This window comes from Miniopterus schreibersii (assembly GCF_964146895.1).
Source record: "Miniopterus schreibersii genome assembly, chromosome: 8".
NCBI classification, from domain to species: domain Eukaryota; kingdom Metazoa; phylum Chordata; class Mammalia; order Chiroptera; family Miniopteridae; genus Miniopterus; species Miniopterus schreibersii.
The window spans coordinates 53,850,607-53,862,823 of NC_138109.1; the positions used below are offsets into that span (position 1 = coordinate 53,850,607).

At 36.2% G+C, this 12,217-nt stretch overlaps 1 protein-coding gene across 1 annotated transcript in view; it reads left to right on the plus strand.

The window, feature by feature from the left end:
• Positions 1–12,217, plus strand: part of SPATA1 (spermatogenesis associated 1) — a 25,433-nt gene continuing 13,216 nt past the window's right edge. The window contains exons 1-4 of the mRNA XM_081145738.1: positions 1–64; positions 5,556–5,725; positions 9,909–10,020; positions 10,676–10,768. Coding sequence (XP_081001864.1) covers positions 5,624–5,725; positions 9,909–10,020; positions 10,676–10,768 — 307 coding nt within the window. The 5' untranslated portion in view covers positions 1–64; positions 5,556–5,623. The remainder of the gene's footprint in view (positions 65–5,555; positions 5,726–9,908; positions 10,021–10,675; positions 10,769–12,217) is intronic.

Consider the following 12,217-nt stretch of genomic DNA (forward strand, 5'->3'; position numbering starts at 1 on the left):
GGAGAGGTTAGGGAAGAGCTTGGCGTTGGCCTCGGAGACCTGACGGGGACTCCGGAGAAGACGGGTGAGCGATACTCCAACGCTTGAGGGAGTTTATAAAAGACCTAGTGGAAGGTTCCAGTTTTCCTCACGGAGTTGGCGGCAGAGGGGGGAGAAGTGCCGGGTTTCTCACTGGCGGCCCATCCCCGTAGAGACGTGTCCTGTGGGCGACCCACCGTCAGAGCCCTAAGGTCCAAAGAGGGCGCGGAGGGCGCTGTAACCGGCGGAAGGGAGCACTCGGGTGACTGGGAGCTGGGGCGCTGGTTTCCCAGAGAAAACGGGATCTTCTCAAGGCTTGGCTTCCGTTGCCTCTTACCCTCTGGTTTTCTGGAAGAGGCTGTGAAAAAGTCAAGGTGCTGGTTGAAGATTTCACCCATGTCCTCTTGTTATCTATTTCATTTGGGGGGTTAACGCTTATTTTATTCAAAAAAACCAAATTTTGGGTGTGTGTATGTTTCTGGAAAGCTTGCTCTTTTGTATTTAAATTATAACTTATTACCTGCTGCTTGATGTTGATCTTCAAAGGGGTTTTCTGAGGAGATAGTAGGATCTAGTCAAGCAAAACAGGCTGTTTCAACCATGGGAAAGTATGTGTTACATCACAACATTTAGGACAAATGTTTCCTATTCTGTTGGGATAGCCCATCAACAAATATACTAATGATTTCTGTGAATATGAATAATTCCATTATTAATGCATTTCCATTTGTTTTGTGTAGTGAAAAATGCCGTTATAATTTTCTCTATGTCAACAAAACCTAACATATTTACTGAACAGTTTAAATAATTTTACAAAATGTGCAGTGTACTTCAGCATTGTACTTAATTCATACAATGGATGCAATGACAGGGATTATATATATAAACCAGGCTTTGGGTTTAGGCTCTATCTACCCTTGGACCCCTACCCCCCAAAGCCACTTAAATGCTGAGATTCTGTTTCCTCATTTCAAAATGAAGTAATAAAACTTCCCAGAGTTGTTTGTGGAATGAAATGAAATTATATACGTTAAGAAGATCACAAGTGTCTCAATAAATGTCACTTCTCCCTCTTCCCCAGGAGCATTTTAAATTATTTCACTTTTGGTGGCTTGTTGACTAACTTCATTCATACTTTACAGATTTGGAAGATTAAAAATAAATATCTTTACTCAAAGACTGTAACATGAATGGTCTTACAGATTATAAAGAACAAGAAACCTGCTTCTCTACCTCTCAATCGTTTAATTACTTTGTGTGAGATTCTACTATATTGGTATGTTTAAATGTAGCTCATTTCAGGTTTCTAATTTTAGTATTTATTTAGGATATTCTGAAGTCCATTGAGTATCTCTCCCTATACTCTCTAATCCAATCAGACAGGAAATAAAAATCACCAGAATCCTTATTTCTAAGCAATGAACAGAGTATCAGAAATTCTTAAGCTTCCCTAAAGATTCCACCAAAAAACTACTAGAACTGAAAAATGAATTCAGTAAATATAAAATACAAAATAAACATCCAGAAATCAGTTTCATTTTTATACACCAATAATGAAACTTAAGAAAATAATCCCATTTACAACTGCATTAAAAAAAATACCTAGGAATAAATTTAACCAAGTGTGTGAAAGACCTGTACTCAGAAAATGACAAGACACTGAAGAAAAGAAAGGAAGAAGATACAAATAAGTGGAAATATATACCATGTTCATGGACAGGAAGAATTAACATCTTAAATGTCCATACTACCCAAAGCAATCTATAGATTAAACACAATTCCTATCAAGATATCAATAGCATACTTCCCAGAACTAGAACAAATGTTCATAAAATTTATATGGAACTACAAAAGACCCCAAATAACCATGGCAATGAAAAAAGGACAAAGTAGAGGAATCACATTACCTGATATCAAACTATACTATAAGGCCATAGTAATAAAAACAGCATAGTACTGGCAGGAAAACAGACATATAGATCAGTGGAACAGAATTAGAGAGCCCAGAAATAAACCCACACTTCTACAGTCAATATTTGACAAAAACATATAATGGGGTAAACATATTCTATACAAAAATGGTGTTGGAAAAATTGACAGATACGTGCAAAAAGATGAAACTAGACCACCTTCTTACACCATATACAAGAATAAAAAAATAGATTAAAGACTTAAATGTTGCCCCCCGAGCATGGCTCAGCAGTTGAGCATCAACCTAGGATCCAGGCAATCGTGGTTTGATTCCTGGTCAGGGCGCATGCCTGGGTTTTGGGCTGATCCCTAGTCGGGGGCATGTAGGAGGCAGCCGATCAATGACTCTCTCATCATTGATGTTTCTCTCTCCCTCTCTTTTCCTCTCTCTGAAATCAATAACGATATATTTTTTTAAAAAAGACTTAAGAGTTGAAACCATAAAAATCCTAGAAGAAAACATAGGCAGTAAAATAAGGGATATTGCTTGTAGCAATATTTTTTCTGATATATCTCCTCAGGCAAGGGGAACAAAAGAAAAAAGTAACAAAAGGGACTACATAAAACTAAAAAGGTTTCGCACAGCAAAGGAAACCATCAACAAAACAAAAAGACAACTTACTGAATGGGAGGACATATTTGACAATGATACATGTGATAAGGGGTTAATAGCCAAAACTTATAAAGAAATTATAAAACTCACCACTGAAAAACCAAGCAATCCAATTAAAAAATGGGCAAAGGACCTAAATAGACACTTTTCCAAAGAGAACATACAGATGGTGGATAGACAGGAAAAGATACTCAATGTCATTAATCACCAGAGAAATGCAAATTAAAACCACAATGAGATATCACCTCACACCTGTCAGAAAGGCTATCAAATTAGCAAACAGCCCGGCCGGGCATGGCTCAGCAATTGAGCATCAACCTAGGATTCAGGTCACATGCCTGGGTTGCAGGCTCGATCCCTAGTCGGGGGTGTGCAGGAGGCAGCCGATCAGTGACTCTCTCATCATTGATATTTCTGTCTCTCTCTCCCCTCTCCCTTCCTCTCTCTGAAATCAATAAAGTTATATTTAAAAAATAAATAATCAGAAAACAAGTGTTGGTAGGATGTGGAGAAAAGGGAACCCCCACACACTGTCGGTGGTAATGCAGATTTGTGCAGCCACTGTGGAAAGCAGTATAGAGTTACCTCAACAAATTAAAAATGGAACTGCCTTATGATCCAGCAATTTCACTTCTGGGAATATATCTGAAGAAACCCGAAACACTAATTGGAAAGAATATATGCACCCCTGTGTTCATTGAAGTGTTTTTACAATAGCAAAAATTTGGAAGCAGCTCAAGTGTCTATCAGTAGATGAATGGATAAAAAAGCTGTGGTACATTTACACAATGGAATACTACTTGACTAAAAAACGAAGGGAATCTTACCCTTTGTGACAGCGTGGATGGAACTGGAGAGCATTATGCTAAGAGCAATAAGCCAGTCAGAGAAAGACAAGTATATGATTTCACACATATGTGGAATTTAATGAACAAACAAAATAGAAACAAATTCATGAAAAACAGACTGACAGTTGTCAGATGGGAGGGGGGTTTTGGGGCTTGGTGAAAAAAGTGAAGGAATTAAGCAAAAAAACAACAAAGCAAAACAAAACTCATAGACACAGATAATGGTATGGTGATTACCAGAGGGAAATTGGGGGGGGGGGGGGGCTGTAGAAGAAGGTATAGGGGGAAAAATGGTGATGGAAGGAGACAACTTGGGGTGGTGAACACACAATACAATATACAGATGGTGTATTATAGAATTGTACACCTGAAACATATATAATTTTATTAACCAATGTGACCCAAATAAATTCAATTAAAAAAGTAAAAAAATAAAGAACAAAGAAATTCTTAAGCTTGATTTTCAGCTCTGCTACTGCCTCCCAAAATCATATTGGAAAAGTGCAGAGAAAGCATGATACCTAATTATCTTTAAAGTAGAGAGTAGATCAGAGAAGGCAGATAGGTGATGTATCTACCAACTGTTACTCCTCCCAAACCCAAAGTTGGGGATGATAATCTATTTTAGTAACTCCTAATGAGGCCTGATGTGGCCTTGGGGCCCTTTTCAGTAACTCACTTTTATGCAGTCAATATGCCAATATCAGTTCATGGGATCTAGTATGAAAGATAAAGCCAGCATTCATTCCTGGCAGGGGAGTAGTTATAAAGCAAAATTATACAGTAAATGAGAGATTAGACTAGAACTCTATATAGTCCCTTTATATTTGGCTATCAAGCTATCAATCTTTTTTTGTTTGAATTGCCATTGTTTTGTTAATTACCTAATTTATAATAGGTAAGGAGTTTGAAAATACCAAAGGTTATGTGTTAGGAGTTAGTCAGTGAAATGTGATTTGATTAGGATCACCTACAAATTCTAAGCATGCCTAAAGAGGCTAATGAAGCCTCTGTTGGTTTTGATAGTAAAGACTTAAGTTACCTCAAGCAGTGAAGAGATTATTGTAAAGATCAACATAGAGCAGTAGTGGAGACAGTTACCATATGGAAATCCACAAAACAAGAACTGCTTCACTGATAACCACACTGGGAATAGATGCAAGGCTAGAGATCTCAACAGGAAAAATTTTGACTCTTCTTTCTAGTGCTTAGCTATAAACATGAATTACCTATGTATCTCCCCAGTTACCTTCTCACCAGTTAGTCATTCTGCCTATTCTTTATCTCTTTTTCTACCTTTGTTTACAAATAATTATAGCTTTCTCATAACATGGGCATACCCCGTGGCTATGATACTACTTCATGACTTCTCTTTCTTTATTTGTTTTTGCTTTAATATCTACTAACTACATACTTGACTCTTGAGTTCTCCCAGTTTTAATTCCTAAGGGCTCATCTTTTCATGCCAGGCCATTTTATTTGTCTCTGGCCAGCCAGGATTTGGTCTTCAGTATTGATAGAATCAGAAATGGTAAAAAGAGTTATAGTACAAAACACGACTTCTTTGCTTTTCCATAGTATAGTGGGGCAGTTTACCTTAGGACAATAGTAAAGCAGGTCTTGATTGAGCTGTCTTGAGTTTGCTTAATTAAAAATTTGTTCTGAATTAAAATATCAAGTTTTTAAATGCATCCATAGGAGCTAAAGATTCTGACTTCCCAATGTGTGTACCAGTTACTGTACTGTAATTATTATAGATTATTATCACTAATTCTTATCTAATAAGGAAGTTGCCATACATGTATCTGAGTCTTCTCACTTAAAAATGTATTTTTACTTTATAGAAAATACTATATATATTTTGTTTTAATTTTTCACCAAGAGAAAATGAATTGTTTAAAATGTATCCTGGTCACAAGTATAGTATATTTTACTACTTTACTTAGTTGTATAGGATGTATATACATTTCATTGTAATTATTAGCCTATTTATTAGTAACATATCTATTTGAATTATAATAAGATTTTATACATACCTAAGTTGTCATTTTGACTCTATTTTAAAGTTTTTTTGGTGTGTTTTTTCACTTTTCTGAATAAATGAGAGACCATAAATGAGTGGAATACTATCTTAAACAAGTCAAAAATCTGTTATAACCTTTATACTACTTAAATGAAGAAGAATAAAAAAATCCACCAAATTCCAACTGATACTTACTCCATTCAGACATTGGTGAATTTGTCCCTCAATCCAAGTCGACCTTCTTCATCAGAGGTAAGAAAATATTTTTATACTAAAATATAGGAAAAATCTGATTATCTTTGAAAAGTTTTTAAAATATGGTTTTATTGATTTTAGAGAGAGAGAAAGGATAGGGAGAGAGAGAGAAAAACATGGATGAAGGAAAGAAACATCGATCTGTGGCTGCCTCCTGCACAGCCTCTACTGGGATTCGAGCCAGAAACCCAGGCCTGTGCCCTGACTGGGAATCAAACTGGGGACCTTTGGGTGCACGGATGATGCTCAACCAAATGAGCCACACAGGCCAGTGCCTTTGAAAAATTTTGATGAAACGAAAATATGGATTGCATAAAGTATTAGATATTAACTTCAGGTTGAACTCAACTCTATGTATTCCATTGTCTGATTAGAGTGCTTGTATCTCTAGCTCACTTCCCCCAAGTACCCTGATTGTACTGGGACCTCCAGTCACCTGTGGTTTTGCTTGTTTGTTTTCATTCCTCACCTGTGATGCCCTCCATAGCTGGCTTAAATACTGTAGGGCAGTCTTGGTCACTCTCTTACATATGCTTTTGACTCCTTGCTTCTCTCTCTATTCATTGTACTCCTTGGCAAAACAAAACCCCTGGTGAATCCAATTCTATACTTATACCTACAGCAGAGCATGGCTGGAGAAAACTATACCAGCATAAGGACTATATCTTATTTTAAATTCATGACTGAATCTCCAGTGGAACCTTTTGCTAGTAGGCAATCAGACTATCTTCCACTCACTCATTCACTCTTCCACTGTTCTAACATCTATTTCATAGCTTAGCCCCATTTTGTCTTTAAAACAACTCCAAGCTTTTACTCCAATACTTTACCAAAATGGCTGTTTTTAAATTGACCTCTACATTATTAAATGTATTACTTAATTCCTATCCCACACATACTTGATCTGTCTGTGCACAGTGGTTAATACTATTGATCACTCTCTTCCTTGAAATAATTCCTTCATTTGGCTTTTAACATCCACAATTTGGTTTTCCTCCTACCTTTTTTGTTATTCATTCCTAGTCTTTTTTGCTGGGTCGTCTTCTTCTTGACCTCTTAATATAGGAGAATTTCAGGGGTCAGCTCTTTGTTCTCTTCTCTATCTGCACTCATTCCTTGGTAATCTCATCCAATCTAATAGCTTTAAATACCAACTTTATGTTAAGGATTCCCAAATTAAGTCCCCATCCAAGTCCTCCTTCCTAAACTCCAGATTCATATTTTCAATTGCCTACTTACATCTCCATTCTTGGATGGCCAATAGACATGTATGAAATTGACCTATAGATATTTGCCCCATCCTCAAAACTTCTACTACCCATCCCTTTCCCCATATTAGGTGATGACTAATCCATCCTTTTCGTATCTGAGGCCAGCACCTTGGAGTCATACTTCACTCCTTTCTCAAACTTCAGTTCTAATAGATTGACTTCTTATAGTGTGGCCCACAAAGCCTAAATTATACAAATCTGAGCACTTCTCATCACCTCTACTGCTAACATGTTAGACTGAGCCACCATCATCTCATGCTTTTAACTATTCAAGTATGTCCATTGATCTGTATGTCTGTCTTTATGCCAGTACCATGCTGTTTTGATTCTATAGGCTTGTAGTATATAGTGTGATATCATGTAGCATGATACCTCAGACTTTGTTTTTACCCCCTGAAGATAGCTGTAGCTGTTTGGGTCCTTTGTGATTCCATTAAAATTTTTGGATTAGTTCTAGTTCTGTGAAAAAGGCCACTGTATTTTGATAGAAATTGCATTGAATATATAGATTGCTTTGGGTAGTATGGACATTTTAATACTGTTAATTCTTCCTATCCATGAGCATGGTTATGCTTCCATTTATTTGTATCTTGTTCAGTTTTCTTCAGTGTCTTTCTCTGCTTTATGGCTACCTGTTTTATTTTGTTTTGGTTTAGTTCTCAATTTTGAGGGTTTTTAAGAACTAACTGTGTGGATACTAGACTGTTTTGTAGATGGTGTTCATGTTTACTTGTATTGGATTTTTCTTTATCAGTAATAACAGGTGTTATGGAGGAACAGAGTGGTATTTGGTGGCTTTTCTACTTAGATTAGGAGTGCCCTCTTCTGTTGATATAGCAAAATGCAGTTGGGGGAAGGGGTCTGTTTTCTTTGGGAGGGGTTTCTACTAATTTAATTTGTACAGAGCTCTTATCTTGGCCACTTTTCTCTTACCACCTAGGCCCAAAGGAATACCTCTCATTTTCAAAGCATTTTCCTCTCAGAAGCTATGTCTTCCCATGATTCCCACCTCTGGCCCCTACATTCTACAAGCCCCTTTTTTTGTATTCCTCATAGAAAGTGCTCTGATTTACCAGATCTTGTTCTTACTTCTGCACTGCATGGGAGAGGCCTTTTATTCCAAACAAAACTATGGTTGATGTTTACTGTGTTATCTGTTCATACTTGTCAACTGATTGTCATTGGCAATAGTTCAATGCCAACAGGAATCTCCAATTTGGGCTGTGGTAAGAAGGAAACTTTATTCATAGCAAAACAACTCAATTGTGATGTATCAGGGCTATAAAGCAGCCCTGGGGCCAGGCTTCTCTCCACATGGACAGCTTTGCTGTGCTCCTTGCTGGTTAGCTCTGCTCTGCTCTCTTCCTTGCTGGTCTGCTTTGCACTCTGCTGCTCAGCTCCATCTGCTCTGCTCCAACTGCTTTGCACTTGCTGCTCTGCCAGTCTGCTCTGCCCTGTGTTGGTCTGTTTTGCTGTGCTCTGGTGACATCCAGTGTTTAAGCTCAGTCAGAGAAACACAATCTTCAGTCTTGGCAAAGTGCACTCCCAGAGCCAACAAGAGCTGGCTTATATAGGCAAAAGTCCCTGCCCCTGGTCCCTAATTGGTCTGTTCTTATGCAAATGAGGACTCCAAATTCTCACAGTTTGGTTCAAAAGGCACTTTCCTGATTTGTGAGAATGGATCTGCTCTGATTGATCAGTGATATTGATGGGGATATAGCCCAGCAGTTCCAAATGGATGAGGAGAGCCTCAATTCTATTGGTTGAAATAGGATTCTAGGAACTCCTTTATAGGGGCTGGCTCAGAAGGTAGAAACACAGTGCAGGCTTCTCCATGAAGTGCAGTTTGTGTGAGAGTCCCCTGTTCAGAAATGGCCTCTAGGCTCCATTTTTTAGACTTTGAGTCCAGTTAACCACTAGGGTTTCTTCTTTCTCAGGTATCTTCTTTCTCAGGGTTCACATAGTTCTCTCTAATGCATAATCACATCTGGCTGCTCAGTTGTCACTCTTGAACACACTACGCTAGTCTAGGGTGTTTCTTTCCCCACTTACATGTAAATGAAAGCATGTATAAATTAAAGGATTCTGTGCCCTATTTATGCTGTAGACATAAATTATGGTTGATTTTATTTGCTTCCTTTTTAGAGTAGTTGGGAGGATGCGTGGAGAGAGTCTAATTTAGGCAGTTGCCATTATCCTGTGAGAATCTGACTTTATAAGTTAAGAAAAGAAAATAACATAAACCTGAAAAAGAATAATAAAACAAAGTAGTAGTAAGGGCTTAATAAAGATAAAGTAGAAACTAATAAGTACAGAAATAAAAAAAACAAAAAACCTAGCAGGATTGAAACAATTCAAGATCTATAAAGTGGCAGTGGGAGAAACATCAACATTGGTAAGGCTTGAAGTAGTTTATAAAAAATGGGCAAAAACACAAAAATCAGGAAAGATAAAGGTGATATAAATGCAAGTACAGAAGAGAAAATATATGAAAACAAAATATATGCTAAAATTTGAAAATGAGATAGAATATACAATTTTCTAAGCAAATATAAATGATCAAAATTGACTCAAGATGAAAAAAACATCAATAGCCATCTTAGAAAAATGTATATGATAAAGAAGTAACTAAGATCAGAAATCTTGGAAGGAAATCATGTTTAGAAAAAATTTGGATTCTTTTTTTTTGAAATTTTACATTTGCAGCTACTGTGTGTAATGTCCATATAATAGTGGAACAGAGAAACTGGAGTTCAACGAAAAGCCTATAAGTATAAGTACATATAAATAAAAAAACCACCATGTAAGTGAAAAAATGCACTGCTGTTAAACATTATCAAATGCTTACAGATGGGAGGAAAATAAATGTCACTCTATCAAATCTTACTGATTTTCATGTTTTCTTTCAGATAGGTGGAAAAGAGTACATCATCTTCCGAGATCTTACTGATTTTCCTCCACGTCCTAGTCAGTCTGCTGTTTTTCCAGGAATAACTGAAATCTCTTTATTGCAGATTGAGAGTAAGTATGAGATAAAGTTAAATGATGTTAATGGGGAATTATTGTATAATGAGTAACGAGTTTCAGTTTAGGAAGTTAAAAAAAAGTTCCAGAGATGGATGGTGGTGATAGCTGCATAACACTGAAATGTATTTAATGTCATTGAACTGTACACTAAAAATGGTTAAAATGGTAATTTTATTATGTATATTTTACCACAAAAAAGTTACATTATTTTAAAGTATATAAATGTTATGTCAATTAGTGCATATATTTAATCACTAATATGATATTTGCTTTTAAAAACATACTCTAAAGTTTACACTTTTCATGTAAGATTTAAGTATAACAACTTTGGGCCCAAGATAAATTTACCAAAAGAATTAAACCAAGACATATAACTACTTGAGCTTTACCTAGTTTTACACATATGTAAGTGCAGATGGGGCATACTGTATTCACATATATGTAAATTCCCTTATGTATCACTCTTACAAAGTGAGTGGACTCCTTGTTGTTTTCCATAGGGGCAATACTATATTGCAGGAAGAAAAACAGAATTTGGGGTAAATTTTATTCTTGCTGTTTTAAGCACTTTTAAGTTTTACACACTATATTTTAGGAAATGAATCATCTTTTATCTTTTAGACATTGATGAGTATGGGTTATATTTTAGGACAGAAGATTATCAAACAATTAAAACAAGTAAAGGAAGAAAGAAGACATCTGGAAAGAATAAGAGAAGAACTAACATTGCAGCAATATCATGGTAAAGTTTATTACATATCTTTTATCACTGTAAAAAACTCAAGTTTTATAGAATTTATGCTTTTTAATACTTTTTTACTGTTATGGTTTAAATGGACACTTGATATAAAATAATATAGAAAACATGAAATCATTGTTCAACTTCTTTTATATAGTAAATACAACATGCTTTATGTAGGCTGTTTTTTAATTAAAATTCAAATATTTTTCATAGGTGACATTTATTTATTTATTAATTCTTCTATCTACTTACTAAATAAGTATTAAGTGACTACTGAATTTAGCTACTGTTATAGGGCCTGAGGAGATACTAATAGGCAGGCACAATTTTGTCCCTACCCTCAAAGAGCTTACAGTCCAGTGGGGAAATGATAATGAAGTTAAGCAGTAATGATACAACCCAGTGAATACTATGGTAAAGGAATACAGAATGAGCACCTAAATTAGATGGAAGAGATAAGAAACGCTTCCAGAAAAAGATGTGCTAGAATCTGAAGTGTGCCTCCTATTGGATGCAAGCATTCAGGCATGTTTTTCCCTCTGCCATCTACATCTGCTTCTCCTCCCTTCTCCTTCTATCCCCTTCTTCCTACTTCACCTGGCTATTTCTTATTAATCATTCAATCTCAGCTTAAATATCATTCTAGAATCCTTGATTTCCTTAGTCTCTTCAAGGTGCTTAATTTTTTGATATGTGTGTCTGTCTGCTTTGCTAGAATGAATGAATGAATGAATGAATGAATGGGCAGTTAGGTAGGAGAAGTAGGTAGTTTTCTTGCAATAGAAATAGAAATATTGTTGTTAGGACCGGTGGAAATGGAAAAATGAGCCAGGATAATGGTTTGAGAGATGTTAAATGGTTTTAGAGTCTTTCATTTTGGGTTGTACTTGAGAATTGTGAGGGTAACGGTTATACAGTATGGGATTAACTGGTTTTAGGATTGTCAATTTACAGCAGAATTATTGCTTCAGTACTGGAATTGACTGAATGTTATAGGCAATGTCAGGAGATATTTCTGAAGGTTCTATCTCCTAATATTAAAACATTATCCTGGAAGCGATGGCAATGATTCAGCCTTGTACTTTAAATGAGAAATTTTATTAGACAGATTCAAGCAATCGACTAGAAATCCCCCAGATCAATCTTTTACATAGGCAAGTTATTTCTCCTCTTTGTGCCTTACTCTTTCTGTTTATAAAATGAGAATGATCCATCACTTTGTATTTCAACAGGAATGTTTCAAGTTTAAGGCATGTATCAGCCATCAAATATTTATTGAGCCTACTATGTGCTTCAATTCCTAGCATTGTTTTCAATGCTGAGGATACAGCAGTAAATAAGACAAATATGCATGGCCCTTCCCTTAAGGAGCTTGCTTCTAAAGGAGTGGGGGGCAAGCAATAAATAAGACAATATCAGCTGCTGAACAGAATTGAGAAGTCAATTGGA